This window comes from Caloenas nicobarica, chromosome 16 (genome assembly GCF_036013445.1).
Source record: "Caloenas nicobarica isolate bCalNic1 chromosome 16, bCalNic1.hap1, whole genome shotgun sequence".
NCBI classification, from domain to species: domain Eukaryota; kingdom Metazoa; phylum Chordata; class Aves; order Columbiformes; family Columbidae; genus Caloenas; species Caloenas nicobarica.
Window position 1 is genome coordinate 6573875 of NC_088260.1, and position 25352 is coordinate 6599226.

At 53.6% G+C, this 25352-nt stretch overlaps 3 protein-coding genes across 6 annotated transcripts; 1 reads left to right on the forward strand and 2 right to left on the reverse strand.

The window, feature by feature from the left end:
- Positions 1-67: 67 nt before the first annotated feature.
- Positions 68-1926, forward strand: SRRD (SRR1 domain containing). The gene is made up of 7 exons (XM_065646306.1): positions 68-180; positions 260-300; positions 386-522; positions 605-703; positions 807-961; positions 1191-1236; positions 1512-1926. Exons 1-7 carry the CDS (start codon positions 68-70, stop codon positions 1734-1736), a joined length of 816 nt encoding a protein of 271 aa, XP_065502378.1. The 3' UTR covers positions 1737-1926.
- On the reverse strand, positions 1894-10710 carry TFIP11 (tuftelin interacting protein 11). 2 transcript variants are annotated; one of them, XR_010607079.1, is made up of 13 exons: positions 10389-10710; positions 9419-9572; positions 8600-8756; positions 7942-8069; positions 7278-7430; positions 6104-6613; positions 5301-5407; positions 4922-5090; positions 4472-4715; positions 3682-3824; positions 3249-3414; positions 2468-3163; positions 1894-2186 (listed from the first exon to the last, which is right to left on the reverse strand). XR_010607079.1 is itself a non-coding variant. In XM_065646304.1 (12 exons), the coding sequence occupies exons 1-12, from the start codon at positions 10583-10585 to the stop codon at positions 2808-2810; spliced, it is 2484 nt and encodes an 827-aa protein (XP_065502376.1). In that variant the 5' UTR covers positions 10586-10710; the 3' UTR covers positions 1894-2807. The 2 variants fall into 2 exon arrangements, 1 of the variants encoding a protein (XP_065502376.1); XM_065646304.1 differs by having other exon boundaries at positions 1894-3163.
- A 416-nt stretch (positions 10711-11126) lies between these two features.
- On the reverse strand, positions 11127-24996 carry TPST2 (tyrosylprotein sulfotransferase 2). 3 transcript variants are annotated; one of them, XM_065646227.1, is made up of 7 exons: positions 24851-24996; positions 17407-17475; positions 14328-15234; positions 13321-13519; positions 12054-12104; positions 11801-11849; positions 11127-11206 (listed from the first exon to the last, which is right to left on the reverse strand). In XM_065646227.1, exons 3-6 carry the CDS (start codon positions 15161-15163, stop codon positions 11820-11822), a joined length of 1116 nt encoding a protein of 371 aa, XP_065502299.1. In that variant the 5' UTR covers positions 15164-15234; positions 17407-17475; positions 24851-24996; the 3' UTR covers positions 11127-11206; positions 11801-11819. The 3 variants fall into 3 exon arrangements, with proteins under 3 accessions (XP_065502299.1, XP_065502298.1, XP_065502300.1); XM_065646226.1 differs by lacking the exon at positions 24851-24996 and adding an exon at positions 19718-19806; XM_065646228.1 differs by lacking the exons at positions 17407-17475; positions 24851-24996 and adding an exon at positions 15885-16219.
- Between the last annotated feature and the right edge of the window lie 356 nt (positions 24997-25352).

Here is a 25352-nt window from a genome sequence, read left to right on the forward strand (position 1 = left end):
GCGGGTCCCGTGACCGCGGCACGTGACCGCCCGCGCTACGGCGGCCGGGAGGGAGCAAGGGCGGCGCATGGCGGCGGCGGGCGGGTGGTGCCCGGCGGGCGGGCGGCGGCGGCGGCGGGGCCGGGCGGGCGAGGAGGCGGCGGAGGGCGGCGCGGTGCTGCGGCGGCTGCAGGAGGCGCGGTGAGTGCCCGGGCCCGGCCCGTGCGTGCCCCCTTTCCCCGGGGCTGCCGGTCCTGCTGACGCTGCGCTCTCCCCGCAGGGACGACCTGCTGAGCTCCGGCTTCTGGGCGGCGAGCGCCGGTGCGTGCGGCGGGGGCAATACCGGGGGGGTCACGGGCCGCCCCCGCCGCGCCCCCCGGCCTGACGCGTCTGTTCGTGCCTACAGGAGCCGTGCGGGCCCCGCTGGCCGGTTGCGCGGAGCCGCCTGCCCACTGCGTCTGCTACGGGCTGGGCCGGTTCAGCGGCTGCCCCGCCGCCCGGCACCAGCTGGCGTTCCTGCTGCTGCTGCTGGAGGAGCTGCGGGTGAGCACGGGGGAACGGGACCGGAACGGGGGGGGTCCCGCCGCCTCGCCCCCCGCCCACGGCCGCCCGACTATCCCCGCAGGTGCCTCCCGGGCGCTGCGCCCTGTTCGACCCCGCGTTCACCGCCCGGGAGGAGGCTGCGCTGGAGCAGCTGGGGCTGCGGCTGCTCCCGGAGAACGAGGTGAGCGACCGCGGGGACCAGAGCCCCCGGATTCGGGCTGGGGGAACCGTCCCGCCGCTGCCGGGGGGCTCGGCTGGGACAGACAGCACCGGTGTCCACACAGGAGGGGAAACACGGTGTTGAGGGGTCGGCCACACTTTTCTACATGGTGCACTGTGGGAAAGCGCTGTACAACAACCTGCTGTGGAGGAACTGGTCCGTGGGGGCCCTGTCCAAAATGGTCATCATTGGGAACAGCTTCCGAGGCATCGAGGAGCGGTGGGTGCAGCCCCTGGCAACTCTGCTCCAGCAGTGAGCTCCTCTCCTCGCTTCCCTTGCTCCTGCACTGCTTCAGACAACCCATCCCGTTTTGCTCATTTTCAACTTGCTGTCCACTTACTTTGCAGTCATCAACCATCTCTTTCGTCTCCCACCTACCTGGTGAGAAAAGTTGTCTAAATTTCACAGGAGTGTGGTGTCTAACACTGGTTACCTTGTGTTATTCTAGATTGTTGTCAAGAGTATTGGAGAGAGATTATTCTTACATAGCAAAGGTATGAGCCACTAGTTTTTTAACATTAAGAGGTGCTTTGTAAAAATGATAAATTAATTGCAGTTGGAAAGAAAAGGGGGGTATTTTTAAAATCTTTTTTTCCTGGCTGCTATAGTATAAAAATGAATCGCTTTAGGATCATTCTACGTTATTTGCAGAACACACAGTACACAGGGGCTGAGGTTAACATCACACCATCTTCACCAACTCTTGACTGAAATTTGCAGAAAAGTTCTTCTGCATAATATGTAACTTTTTTCCCCAAATGCTCTTTAGGTCTTGAAAGGGACAGAGGAAGTGGCGCTCCCCACGCACCCTCAGTACCTAGACACCTTTAACGACACCTCCGTCCACTGGTTTCCCTTGCAAAAGCTGAAGGGACTGTCTCCTGAGGTCTGGAACTTTGTGGAGGAGCCAACGTACCAGGACTGTGAGGACCTGGAGATCATCAGGAAGGAGGACAGAGCCGAGTGGCACAGCCTGGCTGCCACAGAGTCCTGACCGTGCTCTGCCACGGCTCTTCCCACGGCAGCTTCTGCGCAGCTGAGATGAAGCTCGGGAACCAACAGCATCATCGTGCTCTGCCAAAAGCAGCAGCACCCAAACACTGAGCGTGATGGGACATTTTTATATCTTAATTATTTAATAAAAGGTAAACCTGTGCTTTGACTTACACTCACTTAACTACAGCAAACAAGTTTAACTAAAATCTGCCTTTTAAACCATCTGTACCACATGATTGCTTGTTTGATCCCCTCCCTTTTCATGTTCTACACACATTTAGAAGCATCAGGACAGGGCAATCATTTGAGCGGGGGTTGTAGTTGAAGGTGGTGTTGTCTAGTTCCAAATGCAGGCTTAGGAAATCTTTCTCATGGGCAGGGGCCTTCAGCTGCTCAGTGCTACTGAAACCAGCATTTAATCTGTTCTTCTGTGAAGAACCATCTCCCTCTAGGGGGGAAAAAAAAAAAAAAAAAAAATCTGTTTCCCTCTCTCTAGGTAAAAAAAAGCCTCCATTTCCCTCCTTCACCTCTGGGCCCTGAACTGCTGCAGTCCCACAGCACACGTTCTGTGAATTTGATGGAAAAAGTCAGGCCCATTGCAGCTCTGTTGAGATGGCCAATGGCCCTCAGGCAGGCACTGGGCTGGAGGTGCCACCAGCACTGCCCAAGAGGTAGGACAAGGAGAGAGGAACCCGCCGCAGGAGGGACACTGTTGGCACAGTAACTCACAGCCAGAGTAGTGCAGCAGGAAAGGAGAGGCAGTGATGTCCGTCACTGAAGACCTTCCGCTCATCTGCTGCTGGAGCAGAACCACCTCCCGTGGTCCCTCCGGACCTGCTGATGAACCCATCATGGTCGCAATTACACAAGCATCAGAACTGCTTGTTCCTTCCTTAGCACAACTTCCACGGGTCATTTCATCTCTTGACAGTGCCCGAACAGCTCTTCCAAGAAAAAAATCTTGGTGTACAGCTACAGTTTTGTTCTATTTACAAATCTATAACTTCTTTATTCTAAGAGTTACAGTAAAAGTGTTTGCAAGATGGTCTTCCCAGTTCACTGTGGGGCCTCACTTGGCCATGTCGATGAGGCTCTGCAGGGAGGTTGGCACCCAAGTCTTTTCTCCTTGTACAAACACGACGCCTCGGTCAATGTAAATGACAATCCGTCCAAATGTGTACAACTGCTTCCCTTCGTGCCGCTTCCCAATCACAGGCATGAAAACAATGTTGTGCTCCTCTGCTTTTGTCTGAATTAAGTCCTTGAAGTTCATGGGCACAGAGCTGGCAGCCACACCGATGCCACGCTGGGCCATGTTCTCGGCCTCCCGCCGCTCCTGCATGGCCTCGTACTGGAAGTCCTTCCTCCGCTCGGTGTGGGTGAGGTAGGCGATGTTCTCCCGAGCGCCTGGCTGCATGTACCCACCTGTTTGGAGAAAAACATGTGAAAACAAGGTCCCAGTCTGTTCCCAGTGCGAGGTTGAGCGGAGCTGTCACCAAAAGCCACCTACCAACACTGGAAGACACAGCCCGGTTCATGATATCAAGAGCTTCATTAAATTTGTCTTTGATTGATGGATGTGCTAACACTTGGTCTGAGAACATGGACTTCCAACCCAAGTACCACTTTGTAATCTCTTCATAATTGGGGCTGTTACTGAGCCAAGAGCACAGCACCTGCAAAACACAACAGATCAGATGCAGCAGGACAGGCACCTTTATGGAGAAGAGTCATTATCACTTGTTTATTACTGAACTTTCAGTAAAAGACTGAGACAGTCTTAGGAAATAGTCTGTTATGATGTGTACGGAGCTACGAGTGGAAAAATCACACCATTTGGTAGTTAAACCATTTCAGCGCTGGGGCAGCAGTTTCTAGGCAGGAGCCACTGAAACACTTCACAGTCAATCCTGCCTGTTTGCTCAGCCTGGGTAGGTTCTCACCTGCAGCCACTTTGGGAAGAAGTGTTTCTCCAGCAGCCCAACCAGACTGGAGACAGAAATCATCCCCTCCCAGTCAATCACCCAGTAGAAGGCATCCATGTGCTGCTGGTGAGGGTTTATGATGAGTTCATTCAGACACATCCCTGGGAAAAGGCGGAGAAGAGTCAGGAGAGCCCGATGCGCAGGTTTATCAGTGCCCTCACCCGTTTCACTACCAACACACAGGATCTGAGGAGCACCTGTGTTGCTTATTGCCCTAAGGGCCATTTGGGATCTTTAAACTCGCTGATCCCTGACACCAAAACAGCACGCTTCTATTTCTGGTGATTACAATTTGCTGCCAGAACTGAAACTTAAAACATTTGACTGTTCTATAGACTATAGAACCTTTTAGCCACTTTGCATGGTTGAATGGTGAATTACAAAATCTCATGGTGAAAGCATAAGCATAGGCCAAAGAATACAGGAGTTAACAGAGAGATGTTACAGCCTGGTACTATCTGACAGCTATCAGATGTTCCTGCCAGCTGAAGAACAGAGGAATCAGATGTTTTAGAAAAATAAGACAGAAAACACTGAGAATAGAGCACTTCCCCATATTTTCTAAAATATCTGCCTCTGAAAAAAATGCATGGTACTAGTAGCAGAAGACACAAGCTTGGTCTAAACTGCCTAATAATATTCTTTGAAGCAACACTGGCAACCATGTCAACGTGACCTGTTCTAGGTGTAAGGGAGAAGGTGGCAACCAGCAGATTTCAGAAATCCAGCACCGTTTGGCCTGTCTCACCCAGTTTAGGCACGATGTTTTTGACCATGAAAGCCTCCCACGAGCCAGGTGTGAACACATCTTTCCAGGGCTGCAGGATGAGCTTGGCGGAGGAGTCGCTCGGGTGCCACTTCTGCAGCGCATTGGCCAGCTTGTTCCGGATGGGGGAATACAGCGGCTCCAGGCGCGCCTGCATCAGGGGCAGCCAGGGGTGGATCCAAGAGTGGATTGGGACTGTGTCTGTCAAAGGATTCCAGCTTTCGACCTCCGGGTAAAACAGAGAAAACATTCAAATAAGTCTATCCATTAGTGGGAAGTCTTGCCAGGTGCAAAAAGACCTGCAATGCAACCCCCTGACTCCTAAGTGCATGGGCAGACGCAGCACACTGGTATTTTGGAAGTTCTAGTTGTCTGAAATTCAAGTAGTGGTTGAGGGCACAGCTTTGCTCTAACACAGCCCTCTCATCTCACCTCTTTCTGTAACTTGGGGAAGATGAGCTGATCCAGAATGTTCTCCAGAATCCAGACAGGAACAACATTTACCCAGCTGTCCAGGAAATCCACCATGGACCCGCAGTTCCTTGGTTGCCACTGCGCCACTATATTTCTGACATACGGCATCCAGATTTCCCACATCAGTCTGGAGAAGAGAAAAAACCAAAAACAAAAAACAAGCTTAAATCTATAGCCCCAGGCCTAACTAAACCAAATAACTGTTATTCAAAACCTGCTTTCTTTCATATAGCTGACAGCCAGATTTTAACAGAGCATGCTCATATCCGTTCTTTTCCACCCCCGAGAAAGCAGCACTTGAAGATGCTACACAAAGTACAACTCGTTTGCTCTTTACCTGTGAAAAGCATCTGTCGACAGGTCCTGCCCACCGTGCGACAACAGCTGATCATTTTCCAAAAGGCTCTTCCACTTGGCTATGATCTCTGTGCCATATGTACAGTCCTGCAAGTGACAAGGCATGAGTGGCCTTGATCCATTTTCATTCATTTTGGCTGTATCCCCAAAGAGCAGGCTCGTGGCATGCTCACTACAGACAGCTGTCTCACCACTCAAAAGGCAAGCCAGGAGCTCACAGCTGTGATTAGTAAAGCCCCATAAGAGGAAAATACCACTTTATGGATTTAACACACCCTTGGGGGGAAAAAAAGAGGATAACCTGGACTTTTTCAGGTATATAGAAAGAATTCAGACATACCCATTACAGCTAAAAAGGCATTAAGAATAGCCAGCACATCTTTGACTGCCTGAACAACAGAGCTCTCCTGCTTTTGCTAAAAAGCAAGGACTAGAGACTGAGCTTTCACCTGCTGTTTCTTCCCGACACCCATGAAAGCGACTGATTTGAACCTTCAGGCTCCTGAATTGTTAGCCAACTCACAGAACAGTGGCCTTCAGTCATAGCAAATTTCTGAGAGTGGGTGCGGAGCAGGTCTATCTTTTCGCACACATTTATTTTGCTCTGCCATGAACACAGGGAAGTTTCTCTGGAACCTTCCTCTCCCCTGCCAGGCAAAAGGAAGGCACTTTTTCTTCCTTTCTCTCCAGACTGAACAGAATTTGGGACAGGGAGTGGTGGGGGTGTCATGATAATCAAGACTACTTAAGGCATCATGAACTGCAGATAAATCAAATACGCACCTTGAGGGGATCCCAGTTCTTGAAGTAATCTTTCATGAGCGGATAAACTATCGCTACTGCCAGGTCCACCCGATCAGACATCCTGTACTCCTCATAGTACTTGTCTTGAAGTGTCTCAAAAATCTTTGCACACTCATCCAAGGTTAAGGGATTTTCACAGCCAGGCTGCATCCGTCTTTCGCACTCCTCCACCATCTCCAGCACCTTGCTGAGGTTGCTAATCGCCGTCTCCTCGTGCGAGAGGACTTCGGACATCTTTTGTATCTCGTGGGTCAGGTTGACAACCATGTCCCTCTCGTACTGCAGTTGCCGGTCATTCTGGATGATCTCCTGCTCCGTGATGTCGATGAGAAGCTGCAGGTTGTGCTCCAGCTCGGGCAAGGCGAAGCCCTGGGGCTTGGCGTCCTTGCCCAGCGGCTGCTGCGGGCTGTCGTCTGGGATGTTGTGCTTATGGCTGATCTGACTGTAGCTGTAATAAACCTTCTGTTCCCGGCCCGTCATGTCTATAACCTTCCAACAGACAAGAACAAAGGTGTCTCAAAAAAAAAAAAAAATTTGTATCTTGTGTTTAAAAAAGGAGGAAATCCCTGAGTCCAAACTGAAAACCAAAGATTTCCAAGTACCTTAATTACTGCAGGAGGCTACTATTAATAATTAACTCTGGTGTTCTGAAGGAGGCCACTGGGGTTGCCTCTAGAAAGGCCGACTCCAGACACTGAGAGTTCAGAAGGGTAAGAAAGAGTCTGGAATCAGAGCTGGAAGAGTCTCCTCTGCTCACCTCAGTTTTACCATTTCACCCAGTAATTCTACAAGTGGTTACGATGCAAATACTACACTATTCATTAATGCACGGAAGCCTTAAATACTTTTATATCTTTTTAAAGACATTAGCTTTAGATGAATAATGTTATTAAGTGCATAAAGGACAAATCCCTTACTATCCCTTTTATGCAGAACATGGTTCAAATTACGTATTTAAGTTGCACAATCCCAATAAGGACAACTGTGCTTTCAGAGGTACATTAGCATTTTATTTATGACACACATGAAACAAGTAAACTTGATTTGCAATTTAAACCCCCTCACATTTGAGCTGATGGCTAAAATGCACTCGCGGTGCCAAAGGGGACAAACTGCTTCCCAGAAACATCACCTCCTGGGTTACCAACCTTACCTTGACCTGCGACAGCTCCTTCTGTGGGGCTGAGAGCTTCTTGTTGATCCTGCCCTTGGCTTTCAGTTCTTCCACCGTCTTATAGTTGTACTTGGGCTTTTTCTTGCCTCCATTCGGATCCTTCCGCCACTGGCTCAGCTCTTTTTGAAATTCCTAAACAAAACCAAAGAGGAGTTGTGGGTGTTGCTCTTTGTCACGCCCCAAATTTGCCTCTATTTTCTGCAAGAAAATAACCCCCAGATCAATGGAGAATGCTGCACAGCAAAATAACTGGGAAAGCCAGAAAGCTCAGTGACAAACTGGCTCAGGTACCGTGGTCCAGCCACACCCCTATTCATACTGCTGGCAATATATTTTTGATTTTTTTTTTTTTTTTTTTTTTTAAGACAAAAAAGACTATTTACCTGGGGGGACTGTTAGAAGGTGGAGGTTTAGCACAACTACTGGAATAAACTGAGCCACAAACAACCAAAAGAACATTACAGTGATGAGAAAAATATGTCTAAATGCAAAAAATACGTCGAAATGCAATTCAAGTGCTATATCTTCAGCTTATTTAAAATAAGCCCAAGCAGTCTTCTGTGACACAGCAGGTGATACCGGAGCAGTATTTTGTACACACAACACAACAGGGACACAGATACCCCATGAATCACACAAATACCTCCTCAGCTTCTTCCTCCGAGTCCACCACCGGGAAGTCTTGCAAAGACTGGCTGGTTCTTTCGGAGCCATAAGCCCCCACAGCTCCTTTACCTTTTCTTTGTTTGGCCTCAATTGGATTGATGATTCCTAAAAGGACAGAAGTTAGAGCAGAGGAGCAGTTTGTTTAGTAAGAGAGAACAGCGAGTGTGTTTCTTACAGTATCCTGAGTTATCAAATCAGCACAAACATCCAGCCTGGTGCTCTGCCTTCATCACTCTGGTATCTTCTACCACTACTCATTTCTTAGTGGCTATACAATCACTTAATTCCAGTACACACCAAAACCCAGAACAAAGCAGAGTATTATTCACATCTGCATTTCACTATTTTTCTGTTCTTTCACATAAAACAAGATGTCCTTTTCTCTGAGCTGACTACCTCTGGAATTTATTTTCCTTTTTTCTCTTTTCTTCTTGAAAATAAAAAGGGCATAAAACTGGTCTATTTTAAGTTAAATACAATTGAATGTTACCAGGAGGACCCAGATCACTTGCAAGAGATGCAAGAACACAAGAATAACGTTGTGAGCCACCTGGAAATGGCGGTTCTTTAGAGAATCTGATCTCTTCTCCAAATTACCAGTTGACAATAAACAACCAGACACACAATCACGGTACCTTGCGCATTCTTCCCAAGACCTCTTCCAGGGACGTAACCCATCTTCTGGAGAAGCTTCTGCCCAATTCCTTTTGTATGTCTCTCCCAGCTGCCAAAATCCACAAAAGATTTTGTCCCCCCTACAAAGCCTTTCTGACTAGGCTTGAAATTACCACCCTGTGAAAACAAACAAACAAGTAAATCCCACATGACCTTAAGGCATCATAATAACCACGGTTGGGATAACTTCACTCAAAAGGAAGGTTCTTCCCAGAATCAGTTCAGCTGTCACCTCACTGCACAGCTCACTGAGGCACAACTTGTGCCTCCACCTGAGCTGCCTGACATCTAAGGAGTTTCCCAAAATTCCTTGGATGGAAAAGGAAAGTCCTGACAAGCTGCTGGTTATTAGACTCTACCACCGGACTTTAGCTGAGCCTGATTCCTGATTCTTTCTGTGTGTAGTAATTGAATATAAGAGTTTGATTTTTAGTCTATAACATGCCTGGATTTGTCATACTGTTCTGTGAGATTTAAAAAAAAAAAAAAAAAAAGTCTTTGAAAGGCAGGAAGCCATAAGCATTCTTTTATTTTAAACTCAGCTGACCAAAGGGGATATTAAGGAAGATAAAAGGGCCTCAAAGGCCCTTGTTGCCAAAGACACACAACTATATATCAGAATAGCGACAAAAGGCAGAGAAAACACCTGCGTGGTATGGTTCTCTGGTTTTAATTATTTCTCCCTTTCTTTAGTGCTCTATTAATGTTTCAGCACCTTTGACTACAGCCTAAGTTTCATAAATGCATTACACAGAACTGAAAACTTCCTGGAAACTCACTGTTTTTAGCTTCTTTGGCACAAACTCTTTAGGGATTTCTTCCTGCTTAATGGGCTTTTCATCTTCATCGGAGTCTTCCTCTGACATATCCTCAGCAGCTGACTTTTTCAGCCCGGCGCTGATGAAGTTCACGGGGGCCGAGTAATCTCTGGAGCTATGTCAAAATGAGACCTGAGCGTGAATTCTGCTCCCGTGGACCCGTGCACATTCCTACACAAGCCTGGGGTCTACTATCATAGAATCACAGAATCACTTTGGTTGGAAAAGCCCCTCAAGATCATCAAGTCCAACCGTTCCCCCAACCCTGGCACTAACCCATGTCCCTGAGAACCTCATCTCCACGTCTGTCCAACCCCTCCAGGGATGGCAACTCCACCACTGCCCTGGGCAGCCTGTTCCAATGCCTGACACTCCTTTCCGGGAAGAAATTGTTCCCAAGATCCAACCTCAACCTCCCATGGCACAACTTGAGGCTGTTTCCTCTCATCCTGGCACTTGTTCCTCAGGAGCAGAGCCCGACCCCCCCTGGCTCCAAGCTCCTTTCAGGCAGTTCAGAGATCAGAAAGTCTCCCCTCAGCTCCTGTTCTCCAGGCTGAACCCCCAGGTCCCTCAGCCGCTCCCATCACACTTGTGCTCCAGCCCCTTCCCCAGCTCTGTTCCCTTCCCAGAACTCACTCCAGCGCCTCAAGGGCTTTTTTTGGCCTAAGAGGCCCAAAACTGACCCCAGGATTCAAGGCTTGGCCTCCCCAGCACCCAGTCCAGGGGACGGTCACTGCCCCGGGTCTGTTGGCCACACTACTCTAATTACTGTGCCTTGGACCCCACGGCCGCCCCTGTCCCGGGCTGGGTTGTTCAGGTTGGCAGTTACGGCCTGGAACCCCCCGCAGAACGGGGCTGCCACCCGGGCCCTGCCGGCCCCCCGAGCCGGGCACAACCGGGGCCGCCTGGGTCCCCTTCCCCCAGCCCGTACCGCTTGCCGCCGAAGCTGGGCCGCTCCTCGTCCGAGTCGCGCTCGGCCCACACGCCGTAGGTCGCCTCCTCCTTGCTCTGCCGGTGCCGCTGCCGGTGGGGGTTGAACTCGTTCTGCAGGTCCCAGTCGGACACCTCGAAGTTCTCCATCTCCACGCCATCCTCCCCGTCCGTGCCGTACAGGTGCGACATCGACATGGCGCCCGCGGGAACGCAGCCCGGCCCACACACGGACACCCGGTGAACCGGCCCCGCTCCTCCCGCCGCTCCCGACTGCGCCGCTTCCGCCCGGAAACGAACCGTCTCCTTCCTAAGCCACGCCCCCAACCATAGAGCTGGGGACGCTCTGGCAGCGGCACCTCTATGGTTGGGCGGCCTACAGCGTTGGTTGGGGGGACCAGAGAGGGAGCGCAGAGCCCGGCTATTAAAACAACATTTTAATCATGTGCAGGAGAGGAGGGGGCGGGCTCATATATTAACTCTGCAATAGCCTCTGTAAGTCACGGTGAAGGAAGAGGGGGGAGGTCACTGGCACGACAAAGGCTCCACAGGGGCAGGACACCCACTAATTAGACACCGAAACGCGATTAACGAGTCCAGCCGTGGCACGAAACCCCTTCCCTGCACACGGGAGCGGGTTCCCAGAGCCGGCTCCACCCGGCGCGGGACGTGCTCAGCCTTTGCAAATAAATGCAAATACATTCCGTGCAGCGGGCGTTTTGGCAATACAGGAGCAAGCAATATGCTTGGAGAACCGATTTCCACTGGTGCCCTTGCAAACTCTTCTTTGTCGGGCAACAAAAGGCCATTTGCAGCATTCTGGAAAAAAAAAAAAAAAAAGACACATATGGGTGAGGAGCGGGACCGGTGGCAGGTGCCTGACCCAGAGCTGTAAAGCACAAAAACAGTGCAAAAAATAGAGACAGAAACCAGAACTGGGCGCACAACTTCCATTCTCACTCAATGCTTCCCATATTTTTTTTCATGCAATATACTGCTTTTACATAAAAAGTAGTTTTTAGGAGTAATTTTTAGTAGAGATAAATGTTACTGTATGTTTTAGCATAGAGGGTGGCGGAGAAGAGAGACAGAAAAACATCTGATTTATCAACAGCAGCTTTGTTTTCCCAAACCAGCAGCAGATGCAGCTGCTTTATCGTCCCGTCCCAGCCGGGGAGCGGCTATCGTCCCCTTCAGAGCTCCCGTGGAGACAGGTGGTAACAACCCTCCCAAGCAGCCGATTCCAATTTTGCTGAAATAAGCCCATATCCAGAGCTCGGAAAAAGATTTTCTGACAAATCGTCTCACATAACAGGTTAATCCAGAGGCACGAGAAGTTACACAAGCAAAACACTGCCCTGGAGCAATGCGGGTGGATTTGCCCGAGTCCCAAAACAAAGCATAAGGTCTTACCTGGAAATCATTAATTTTCTTAGTGAGAAGACGATGTGTTCTGAGTCACCTAGAATAACCCAGAGACAGGAGGGTCAGCTCTAAGCTGCCATCTGCAACTCAAAGCACTCACACTGCGTTCCCCAAAGCGAGAAAAGGGAACGTTTGGGACACAGAGAACAGCATGAGCTGCCCAGCCCAAAATGCCCATAAGAGGGAGGAAGGGACCAGGCACCGAACAGGGCAGAGCCCTCAAGGGACATCGGACTTTTACCTGCGGGTGACCTTTCAAAGTGGCTGGCGTTTTGTAATCCCCCTTTAAAACCTGTGGAAAAGAGAAGATTGGAGTGACCCTTCAGGGGTGGTGGCTCTGTGAATATCAGCAAATCCATCTCATTAACTGTGTCCTACGTCCCAGTGTACCTGAATCAGCCAGAACACCCTGACGGGTGTTTGTTCTACATCCTGGTGCTATATTGGGGCAAAAGCAGGAGGTTTCCTCCTTCCTGACTGTAGGCAAAGACAGGGAGCAGCATCCTGCTGGGGCGGGGAACCAACACAAGTGATTCTCCCCCTCACCCTGGGAGGGGAGAGTATTTTTGTCTTTACCATCATGCCAGTTCTCCAAATTCACCCCAAAATAGTACTGAAAGGTCCGCAACAGAGACCCAAACTGTCCCTAACCCTGCCCAGGGCACATGTTCACCCAAATCATCTGGAACAGGTCCCAAGAAGGAGAAGCCATACGAGCAGAGCCCTCAGAGCATGGACCAACCCCAGGGAAGATCTTTGACCTTCCAGATCGGTGCTGCTACCCGCCTGCCCACCCTGCACACAGTGCCAGGGGACCGGTCCCACTGCAATCCCCTGCTCCCACCAGCGTGACAAAGGACACCGCATCCAAGGGCACCGTCACCGGGATCACAGCAGAGCTGGGGGGCTGCAGAGCCTCAGCCTGGGGAGGAATCATCTCCCCCTCAAAGCATGAGGAACTCCCTCTAGTAACTGCTGTCTGTGGCTCTGCAGCTGCTTCCAGCTCTGCTCCACAGGCATGAGTCAATATTCTAAAAAAAAAAAAAAAAGTCTTCTGTTTTTGCACAAATGCATTACGAGTCTCTGCACTCCGCTAGGACCGCGGGAGCAACACAGGGACACGACACCATCTGAGCGTCCTCCGGGGCCAGACTGACATGTCTGGTGTTGCAGCTGCGCTCCCAGATAACACCAGCACACACCAGTAACTTCCACAGCTCATTGTGAGAGCTGGGCTGGGTCAGGGAGGGACAGGGCAGCGTCGGCCACAGCAGAAGAAATGACACCACCCCAAAATCACCACCAGCTTGGGCCACGCCAGACTCAACCTCCTGCACACATCTGGTTTGACATCATCTCTGTGTAACCACGTGTCTGTCGCTCCCAGGCTCTCAAAGAAGCGTCTGTTCCTCTCCAGCTCTTTTCTGATCTGGTTCAGCCCTTCTGCTCCAGGGGGCTATGGGGGTGCAGGACTCCGTCCCCAGGTCACCCCCCATCCCCGCACTCACCCTGTGTGTGTTGTTGACCACCAAGGGGTCGGGGTGGCCATAGTTGGGGGGGTTGGCGTAGGGGTCGTAGCCAAGCCGGGCCAGCATCGGCGCGATATGGGCCATGTCCTGCAGCACGTCCTCCGGGATGTGCCCAGTCCACTTCGACAGCGCCTCCATGTTCACCGGCTTGATAACCTGGTCTGTTGATCTTTCTATCCTGAGGATGAATAATAAAGAAAAACAAAACAAGACACTAAGGTTGGATTTCACAGGTGTTCTGGGCTCAGACAGAAGAGCCACCTCAACATGTCACTTCCAATACCCAAGACACGGGTGCAGCACAAACGCCCATCGCCCTCCTCGCTGCCCTCACCACTCGGGCACGAGCAATTTACACAAAGACCATTTGTACGGTTCCCTTACACAACTGATTAAATTTGGCTAAGTTAGACTTAAGCCTCCATTTAGGAAATAAAGAGCATTAAAAGAGGAGAGGAAGGTGGGGGAAGGCAGCACCCTGGCACACAGCGGGAGTGCTGGGGTGTGTCTGCACCAAGCCGGCGTTTCCCTTACTCTGCAATACCAGCACCAAACCCTGCAAGAATTGCTGTTCACTGCTGAAAGCCGCTCGTTAGCAGCAAAACTAATCGCAGTAAGGAGGTATTTGAAGATGGGTGGAGAGAAGAGTCATTAAAGAGCTCACATTTCAGAGCAAGCAGTTCTTTTCAAATTAGAAACCAAAATAATCTCTGCACTGTCAAGAGATTAATAAAACAGTCGCTTGCTCCCAGAATCCTTGCCTGAGAAGCTGCTCTGTTGGGTACAATGGATCACTGGTATTCAAGCCGTCTTCTACTCGGGTACACAAAACCCATCACAGCAAAACCATATGTGCTGTGACTTCTGCCCCTGAAAGGAACGCACAAACACCGGCGACGTGCCCCTGCCCCTGGTTTGAGCCTGGACCTGCTCAGTGACACTAAACCGCCCCTTGGAAAGCCGAGGGCAGGAGCCGAGACACTCACTTGGAGAGCGACACCCCGCCGGGCTTGCCGATGAGCTCCTCGTGGTGCAGCAGCGCGTCGCTCCAGGCGATGCCCAGGAAGGCGGTGACGGCGCGCAGGGAGCGCTCGGGGTGCAGCACCAGCTGCTCATAGTAGACGGGCAGGCAGCGCGCCCGGCCCAGCTCCAGGCACTGCGCGTACATCACCTCGATCGCCTTGTTCCACTTGCTCAGGCAGTCCCGGTAGCTGTTCAGGTCGAAGCCAGCGATCGTCACCTTCCGCGTGATCATGGAGTGGACGGACGCCCGGCCATCCCGAACCATCAGCAGGAATTTGGCATTGGGGAACAGCCTGGATAAGTAGACGGAGGACTTCAGCGTAAAGGGGTCCTTGTTGCACAGGTAGCGGGCCGGCTCGCCATGCTTGGCGATCACCTCCAGGATAAAGGCCTGCATGGCGGAGTCCAGAACCTGGTCCGTCACGCCCGCCTCGTCCAGGCGCATCTTCTCCCGCCCCGACTTGGACCAGGCCTGCCGCATGGCCAGCACGCGGGGGATGATGCGGGTCTCCTCCCCGCAGCGCACCTCGGGGTGCGCGTCCAGCATGGCCCGCATCAGCGTCGTGCCACTGCGCGGGACCCCACCGATGAAGATCAGGGGCATCTCCTTGCTGTAGCGGTACTCGACGTGGTTGGAGTCCATCACGACCAGCTCCTCGCTCTCGGGTCGCATCAGCCTGTGCCTCCTCTCGCTCAGGACCTGCTGGCACTCCAGGACCTGCTGGCCCAGGTGCAGGGTCACCATCAGGGCCACCACCGAGCCTACCACCAGCAGCACCCTCCTCGTGGTGACCCGCATCCTGCTGTCCCCGCACAGGCTGCTGGCCACGCTTCAGCGTCCAGCTACCGAGCGTTCAGCCCCATAGGCATCTGTAAGAGAAGCAGAGCACAGTCAGGGCAGCAGAAACCGCGACCCAGCCCAGCTCCCCGGGGAAGCTGACACCGACCCAGCCTTTCACCGCCTCTTGCACCTATCAGCAGTTTCCAGGCCAGGTGCTTTCTACACAGAAGGTGATTAAAGTCTGCCTCAGCACACACCCAAAGAGATTGCTTCTGGGCTGTTCCATACCCAGAATCATAGGTTTACAGCTGGAGCAACGTTTCACAGTTTTACAGTTCACAGCTGGAACAAAGCTCCAGGAACGCCTCAGAGAGGAGGAGCCATGCGTACCCAGTCAGTCCTTAAAAAAAAAAAATCTTTGGAGAGAGCTTGTTCCATCCCAGGTGAAGCCTAAACCCTCCCTGTAGTTCGCCTTCCTTCCAAAGCTGAACTCTGCTCCAGCTCCTCACTTCTCTCATCCACCTGCCTCCTTCCTGCATTTTCCTTAGTTTCCATGTGCTGTCACAGGAGAGGAGGGAAAGCCGAAATCCGAGAAAAACAAAAGCATCGCATGCAAATTTTAAGGGTCTGAGTCAGGAGAAGCAGTTACCCATTAGAACGAAACTGAGAAATTAAACCATTTTAAGGCCAACAGCAACACACAGAGTCAGCATTAAACGCCCTCTCTCCAGAGACTGACCTTAGAGAAAAATCCTTGAAGGCTTCATCTGGCATTAAGATGTTTTTGGGTTTTCTGTGTCTCGCCAGGGTCTCAAGCAGGAAGGCGGCAGTTTCTGCAAGTCCCCTGCTCTGTGCCCAGCCGGGAGGGACTCCTGCGCTCCCTGGCACTGCGTGTCCCGCCCCGGCTCCGTTTGCAAGCCCAGGTTTTGCAATCCTCCTCTGGGCTTCCACGGTTTTTGTGATTATGTGGCTGGAGCAGGAGCTGAATGGAGTGGAAGGAACGGGACGTCCCTGTGTTTTGTTTTGCTGACAGGCCAGAGAGCTGCTCCAGAAAAACAGTTTCTCCTCTTGACTCTCTCCATGAAAGAGCACATTGAGTGGCGGCCGGTGCAAAGCCCTTTTGCTCAAAATTATTTTTGTGGCTCTTTAGAACCGTGGTTAACATCCTGGCCAACCTGGTTAACATACCACAGTTTAACAGTTCCAAATGCGTGCCCACATACTAGCATAACAGTCAAAAAGTCAAATGCCAGGCCATTTGTTTAGATGTAAATCAGAAGGAACAACAAACAGCTCTTGCATTTTTGCAGCACTAAGCACAGAGTCAGACCCATTAAAAAGACAAGTGCTCATCTGCTCCTTCCTGCTATCTTGACCTGGTTCAGTCATGTAAATATATTCAAATGTTCACCCTAAAAATAATTGCAAATGCCACAAGACCCATTTCAATGCATTGTAGCTGGAGCAGTCAGGATTTAAGGCCAACTGGAATAATTACGGCTCTGCAGACCAAGACGGGCTAATTAGCGGGAAAGCTCTGCAGTTTAAAAGGAGGCTGGGAGAGCATAAAAGTGCTCTGTTCTTCGCAAAAAAAAGCACTTTACAGTGAGTGCTTCTCACCAAGATGCTCCCAGCAGCTCCTGTCCCAGTGACACCGAAGGGGAACAAAGGGACTCGCTCATGTTGCTGGCTGGGAGCCTGTGGTGCCAGCAGCACCTGCGGGACAAAGTACCGTGTCCCTGGGACTGTCCTGCTGCCTTGGCAGGGCAGATAGCCCAGCTCCGAGAGCCTTCCGCTCCAGCAAGAATCAGGGAGCTCTTGGGGGCTTCTCCGGCACGTCACAGTGGGACTGGGACCCCCTGCAGCTGGTGACAGGGAGCAGAAATCGAAGTGCCAGCAGATGACCCCGGGGAACAGCTCGGGAACTGCAGGACAGGGACAGGCTGTGACCCACAGCCAGGGGCTCCATCCCCCATCGCCATCAGGGCAAGAGAGCAGAGAGCATGGGGGAGGACGGGTGCTGGCGACAGTGACAGCAGAGCAGTGACAAACAAGGACACAGGAAGTGCTACAGGCAGAAAGTTTCCTTATTTTGCACGCTGATCAGGCATTCATATAAACACGGCTTAGACTGTTCCTTGTCAGCTTGTGAAGGCAATACAATATTAACGTGGTGTGCACAGACACATGAAATATTCACCAGCCCCTGCCCAGTGTCACCGGGGAACCAGTCCTCAGGCACTGCCATCCGCTGTGCTTACCTTCCCCTGGTACGGGCATGCTGCCGCTAGCCCAGCACCATGCTGGAACACAGGGGGCCGCAAAAATACCTGATGGGAAAGAAAAGCCACAATATCAATTTGTGTATTTATTACAGGCATCTGTGTGTGCATTGACAGGTGATGCTTTCCTCCTTGGCACCTTCCCCTGCTGCAGTCACCCTCCCAGCCTGGTGACGGTGGTCCCGTCGGAGCTGGTGGTCTTGGGCAGTGCCGGCAGCCAGACACGGCACGTCTGCAACTCGTTGCTGGCAGCGCTGAGCCAGAAGGAGAAACCGAGGGAAGTGGGAAGGCGGCTGCTCTTTTAGGAAATGAAGTCTCCTGGAAGGGAGAAGCCTCAGGGGACAGGAGCAGCTGGGATGTGGACAAGCCGGGGGACGACAGCCCGATCGTGGCACGATTCCATCGCACGCAAGTGACCGGCACAACAGCACATCCCAGAGGCAGCAGCTCCAGAGTCACCCACCGCAGGCGTTGGGACAAAGGCTGACATAAGGCACAAGTCAGACTGTGGTCAAGAGTCCCCAGAGCAGCCACAGCAAAAGCAGCCGGGGCCCAACGGACTGCCCAGGTCTGGCACGGTGACAGGGACGCCAACTTCAGTGCCGGGAGCTGCCCACGCTGCTGGGATCGTCCCGGCTCCAGGCCAAGGACCAAACCTCTCTCCAGCCCAGCCCTCCCCGCAGCAGCTGCCCCTTCGTGCACGATGGTGTCCCAGCCTCAGAGGATGTTTTTGAGAACATTTCAAGGACAGACACTAATTGTTATTCCAGCCACCCAGGAGTCTCCTCCTCTCCTGCGCAGCTGCCATTGAACGTCATGCAGCCCCTCCACTTTAGCACTAATTAAAAACCAGAGGGAAACTCCACCCAGCAGGAACTTTGCAAGAGCTTATCCGTAGCGCATGCATTGCCCTCCTTCCCCTCAAGGCCTTCTGCTCAACCCTGCCCTTGCCTCCAGCCACCGTGGGATTTCAGGTCCAGACAAGGCTGCAGGCTGGCGGAGCAGAAGCTGCATCCCCGGATGCGCTGCTGCAGGGCCATGAACAGTCCGGTGCACGGAGCGGCAGTGGTTTAACAGACCGGCCCCAAGACACCCCGCTCCGGAAACAGCTCCAGCTCCTGCCTGTACACAGAGAGACACACACGCGCTTGCAAACTTCCTTCCTGGTGCCTCCAAGCGCCGCGCGGAGCCATGCAGCCACCGCAGCTGAGCGAGCGCCCACTGCAGCCTCCACATCCTCCACCTGCTGCTGTGCAATGGGCAAAGCAGCCCCACCGCCCAGAGCAGCCCCGCGCTGGCACAGCCAGAGCCGTGCACAATCCCTAGTGATGAAGCAATAGCTCAAATCCATTTTTTAAACCAGCAAAGTGTTGCAAACAAACAACAAGACCAGTTTCTATGAGAAGCTTAATATCATCGAATTCCATTCCCAGAAATTACTGCGATTAACTGAAACTTGCCCAAAAGACATAGGTGTGGCCTGGAAAACTTTAGCTCAAATCATTGGTGCTTAATAAAAGGATGAGGAACTACAGATGCCTTTGGGGCAGAACAGCAGCACAAGCTGTGGTCAGCAAGAAATACCCTAATACATCTAGCTCGTATCTTTACAAATCAGGAAAATTTAATCACTTAATTGATAGTCTCCAGTTAACTCACACGCAGCATACAACACAAAAATAAACAGCTTGGCTGAGGGCGATCACTCCTGTTCCAACCTGAGCTCAGACAAACCCTGTCACCTCCAAACGCACGTGTCCTTCTGGTCTCTCCTGGTGGCAACTCATAACGTGCATTCAAAGCACCCCATGGCTACATGGCATGTCCCTACACAGGACAGGGATGCTCATGTCCCAGCAGCAAACAGGAGAGGGAAAAATGAGCCCCAGGAAAGCCGGGAAGAGCAGGCAGAGGCTATGGGCGAGAAGCAGGGAGGGACAGGCTGCTGGCACGCAACGCGTGGGGTGTTTCTCCATCTCAATTTCAAATCAGCTCGAGCGAAAGCTGAACAAGATTTTAGGACGTTTGGCAAGAGGTCGCAGCCACGGTGACGTCCGAGGTTAACCCAGTGCAGCACCAGTCCCATTGCACAACACGCAGCTCCTGCTCATCCATCCCAACCACGATCGATGCTGTGGGCACGGCCGGGCGGCGGGCGCAGGGTCCAGCCAGGATCGATGCCACAGGCACAGCCGGGCGGCGGGCGCGGGGTCCAGCCCGCGCTGCGGGTTGCTGCCCACCCCACTCAACAGTGCAGCCACTCGCAGAGGAACAGGAGCTTTGTACAAACCTTTGCTGCAGGTGAGCAACGGCCCAAGGTTCCGGACAGTAAGAGGAGAGCCCGCTTTTATGTGCATGAAATCAAGCTGTTGAACAGCACCTACAGCACGCGAAACAAGAAAAAAAAAAAAAAAAACAACAAACAAAAAACCAGAAGTTGCTTTCAGGCCACCAAGTGGCGAGAACAGCAACATCGACAGTTTTTGCTTATTAAAGCTAAAGACACACTACAGGCCACAACCCCAGGTGCATCTACAGCAGTCAGAAGCCAATCCCAGTAAAAATACCTGGATTTTAAAGCACTTCAGGGCTACGTGTCCCTTTGAAAATCCTCAAGTAGAACAAACAGCACCGCAGTTTCCATTTCCTCTGCCAACATCATCTCAAGTGACATTGGAAGAAATAGTCAAATGACTGCACGAGAGTGTTTAAGCAAGTGTCTGAGCATCCAAACCACAGCGGGAGTGTTTCAGCTTGCGCCTCAGCACCCAGCGCTCTGCTCCCCCGCAGCAGCCGCAGGGGCTGCAAACAGCGGCTGCAAACAGCGGCTGCAAACCGTGGCTGCAAACCGTGGCTTTCCCGTTCAGCAAACGCGCGAGGTGGCACCCCCAGCCGCACACCCGGCACACCGGCCCCGGAGGTGCCCGCACAGCGCGCCAGCCTGCTTGAACAGGCTCTAAATCACACCCACAAAGGACAGACAGACATTTCACAGCACAAATGCACTGCTCGTTTATTGCCTCAAGGCTGCTATGATTAGAAAAACATTTTATCATCCTGCTCAACGCCACCGCGTTCCTGAAATAATAAAAAGCCCACCAATTTACAGCAGCTTCACTCTGCCCGCCTCTCGTTCCAAGCACAGCGATGGCATTTTATTGTCCGGCAATGGAAACCACAGCTCCCACTTCTGCCAACCTCTCCGTGAAGCAACAGCCTGTCTCTCAAACTGGCTTATTAATTATGAAACTCCCGAAGTGAAAGCTGCTGGCAGAGCGCAGCGATGGAGGCACAAGCCACCGCACCCCCACAGCCCAGCCATGGCCTGGCAGAGCTGGGGAAGGGGCTCGGGGGGCAGTGGTGACACCGAGGGACCTAGCTGAGCGATGGGGCACAGGTGGGGAAGGGAGAACCCCCCCAAGTCCCCTGGCACAGGCTGCGAGGGACAGGCGTGGGGCAGGAGGGGTGTCTGTGACCCCCAGATCCACTTGGTCTTTGCTTCAAAAGCTCTTGTGCTGAAACAGGACAGGAGCTCCGCGCTTCCCAGGGACGCTTCTGACTTTTAATCAACTCACAGAGCTCCACCTTTGCTTAATTAGTTTGCAGGCACTGCCTCATGGGGACAAAGGCGAAGCCACCGCAGGTGCCACTACAGGAACGGTGGCAGACAGACAGACACGGGGCACAGGCAGCGCTGTGGGACCGGGGAGCCGCAGTTTGTAGCCTCCGTGTTAACTCACAGTGCTCGGTGCAAACACGACTCTTCCCTCCCAAAACTGAACAAAGATCCCCCAGGTGAATGTGAGTGGTCAGGGCCCACCGTACATAAAGGACAAAAAGAAGTCTGAGGAACCACTAGGAAAAATACTAAGTATCTTCAAAAAAATATTTTCCAAATCCACACATGAAACCGTAAGTCACAACAAACTCCATTCTTGCACACATAAAGGTCAGGATTTGCAAATAAAAGGTTGTTTCTGCAAAAGAAAACCTCAAAACCTCAAATTTGCTTAGAAAACAAAATCAAAATATTTTATTTCCCCATGCAGCAACACCAGGAGTCCCCGGATCCGAAGGCACTTACTGAACAGAGGGCAACGTGGGCAGAGGAACAGGCTGCGCAGCCCCGGGCAGTGTGGTGGGGAGGAACGCTGCTGTACCCATTGCCCCGTCCCTTTGCACCCTGCGGGTACGCGGTCCCGAGCACCGACCGCCCCAGGCTCGGCATAGCAGCTGCCACAAGGGTGAGCGTTTGGCATCCTCACAAAGCCAGTAATTCTGGGAAGGGCACAGAGTGCTGCCAGCACCGACTTCAGCAATGTGCGAATACGTGGCTTCCCATGCGATACAGCGCAAAGCCCGTGTGCGGGCACAGCCCCGGCGAGGATGTGCAACAATCTCCCACCCAGCCCCTGGATGGGAGAGGCTCCTCCCATGAAACCATGGATGGAAGAAAAGGAATTGGGTCCTTCCCAGATGTGCTGCTCTGTGCAAATTACCCCAAACAGCACATCCGAGCGCGTCACGGCTCAGTTCCTGTCTGCAGAAGCCCAGCTGTGAGCCCTGGCTCCTCTGCTGCCATCGACGTGCAAATGCTGGGCCACTGAGGGCTGCAGCTGCACACTGCCCTTCCTCTGCATGCTGCTCTTCTTCCCCTACATGCTGTCCTTCCCCTGCACGCTGTCCTTCCTCTACACGCCATCCAGCAGTGCTGGCCCGCAGCCAGCTGTGCGCACAGCTGCTTGGGGGAGCAGGGGGACCGAGTGCTCTCCCACCCCCTTGCAGCATGTCCAGGCACAGGCAGTGCCAGACACGGTCGCTCACGCTGCAGGATCCAGCCCCAGCACCGAGCAGGAACAGGAGTACTGCAAAAACCCTGGCTGCTCCCCCTGCCCCGACACAGCAGTCTGTGGCGTGCAGCAGCCTCAGAGCTGACGGTCATTTCTCCATGGAGAAGCACCTCGACACCACAGCCACATGTGGATTCCCCAGTTGGGGTTTGGGCTCACTCACCAGGGAACACGCGATGGGAAACAGCTACTTGCTTAACTTCTGAGCGCTGTGGATTGAGCAACCTCTGCCGCTGCCAGCGGTTCTGGTTTGCAGACCCTGCGAGGGGCAAGGGGGGCTCCTCAGGGGACCTGCCACATGCCACACAGCTCCTACGGGCACGGCCAGCCCCTGGCAGAGGCACCTGCATCGTGGTCCTGCCTGCACCCACACCACCAGGCCAGCACAAAAGGACGGACCGGGCACAAAAAGCGGGGAAAAGGCATTGTTCGCCTTCAGGTGGCATTTTTTTGAGGAGAATCCCTGCAATATTGGAGGCAAACAGGAGTTTAGGAGAACTGCACGAACTCAAGGCTTGCACAATGGTATGCAGCACAGCAGGCAGAGGACAACACGGCAAGCTTCTCCTGACAACCTGCATGCTCGCTGCCTGCACTCAGAGGGCTGCGAAATCCAAAGTGAAGCACACTCTTGTTGAGGAACGCGACCAAGGCTTCTGAAACGCATCACATATTCGTCAGAAGACGCACCTGTATGGTGCTAAATAAAACCACCTGCTGGGTGTTTGTTTTCTCTCTCCAAAAATGTTTTCGACAGCCACTGGATTTTATAGCACTCCTGACATCCCGCACATCCCCTGAAGGCTCAGCGTATCTATAATGCACGCTCCTTTTGGAAGGACCTTCCTAAAACAGCAACAGAAGTTACTAATACAGTTTTTAAAACCTACAGGCAGAGAATGGCAGCAGCACGAGCCTGCCCATCCTTCTGGTGAGATCACCAGCAAACCGTGTCCTGGAGAGATCCACAGCAGCTCCCGCCTCCATGTCCCCAGCCTGGGACATCGCCATCCCCTAAGCACACACGGGCATGGCAGCGATTCGCAGGAACGGAGGAAGCTCAGAAAGCGCCAGGCTGCCGGGAGGGTGTTCATCGGTGCGCCAGCAAGATCCACCAGCCCTTTCCTCCAACTCCAGCCCCACAGGTTCACACACAGACCCTGGGGTGATTATGGACATCAGAGCTGGAAATCACACCCCAATTTCAGGGGCTGCCGCCCCTCTCTGCGGGCAGTACAGCACGGTTGTTCCTGCCCGGTGCGCAGGCAGGCACTGGGCACAGGCTGCAGCCAGGCACGCTGCTGCAAAACCCTGCTTGGAGGAAACGCTTGAACCTGCGTTGGCACTTGACAAGCCCCCCACAAGCACGCTGCAGCATTCCCAGAAAAGCAACGTCAAATTTGGAAACCTGCTAGCGCAAATCATTTTAATCTCTTCACTCACCCTTGCTCGGTACTGGAGCATGAAAGAAGAGCACAGCTGTGCAAAGGGGAGACTCACCGCCCATACATTAAGTACAAGCAGCTGGCGGGGCCAGGCTCTGACTCGCAGAGGAAGATGTGTGAAGGGCTTTCAAGCTGTGAGACGTTTTTTGGACACAGACCGAGCATGCAAACAAACACAGCGAGGGACAGAACAAAGGCCTGTGCAATGCAAAACATACCCTTCCCATGGAAGATCGTGGGCCAGCTCACGCTGTCGGCAGTGGGAACATGCTGCCAGCAGCGCCAGGGACTGTGACTCTGGCCACCAGTCCCAAGGAGCTCGATCTTGCTACAGAAATAGCGTGGTACTCACAACCCTAGCATGTAGCACTGCAGAGCTGTGGCCCAGCGACAGATGGGCAGAGCAAGGAAAGCACTGATGTTTTGGGTGGGCAGCCACGCAGGAGCCCGTCTGCAACCCCCCTGCCAGGGACCCACACCCTGCAGCTGCCCAGACCTCAGCTGCTGCCAAAACCTTTCATCTCAAGAGCTGAGACTGATGCCAAGCAAAATCTGCAGGTGCAGCCTCTCACCAAGCACTTGTCCAGGCCACCACGCTTGCCCCAGCAGAGGAGGGCAGCCTCGGGTGCCTGGACAGACGGACGGACAGCCCCAGCCCCTGGGTGCCTACTGATGGGCCGTGTGCCCCAGCCTGCTCTCCACACTATTGTGGTGCACGGTGATGCACGGGCGGTGGAGGGCACAACCTAGTGCAGGCTCCTAGACAGCTGCCAGGCAGCCCGGGGGTGAGGAGAGCGTGTGGTAAGGCAGGAGAGAGGGAAAAAAGGAACCTGGAGCACCGCACACTAAGCACACTGCACTGCACGCTGTACACCCTGCGCTGTGCGCTGCCTGCTGTGCACCCTGCGCTGAGCACCCTGTACTGTGCACTGCCTGCTGTGCACCAAGCACCCTGCGCTACCCTCCGCACACCGCGCACTGCACAGCATGGCCCCTGCATGGCTCCGTGCACCGAGCACCCTGCATTCCCCACGCACCGAGCACCCCACGCCGCTCCGTGCACCGTCCGCTCTGCACCGTACACCGCCCGCCGCGCAGCTTGCACCGAGCACCTTGCACGCCACCCACCTTGTACCGAGCGCTGCCCGCGGTGCTCCCACCGCCCGCTGCTACCGAGCACCGTCCGCCGCACAGCCCCGCCGCTGTCACCCGCCGGCCGGTGCCGCGGCGGGGGGACCCGGTGCCAGACCCGGTGCCGGGGCACACTCAGCCCCCGCCGTGCCGATCCCCGCCCCCCACTCACCGGGGCCGCCGCCGCCGGCCCGGAGCGGCGCGAGACGCGGCGACGTCACGCGCACGCGAGGCCGGGATCCCCGCCCCACTGCGCATGCGCCCCGCGGGCGGCACCGGGAGCGCGCGCGGCCGTGGTGGGGGGTCACGCGACACGCGTGTGGCCGCAGCGGGGCCGCGTGTGCCCCGGACACGCGTGTGCCCCACGGGCAGCCCCTGCCGGGACACGGCCCCCAGCGAGCGCCGGGCCTGCCCGCACCGTGCCCGCGGCGCCGCGATCGCTAATTAGCGAAGTGGCAGCGCAGGAAAATGAGCCCGGAGGTGCTTCAGCAGGAGGGAA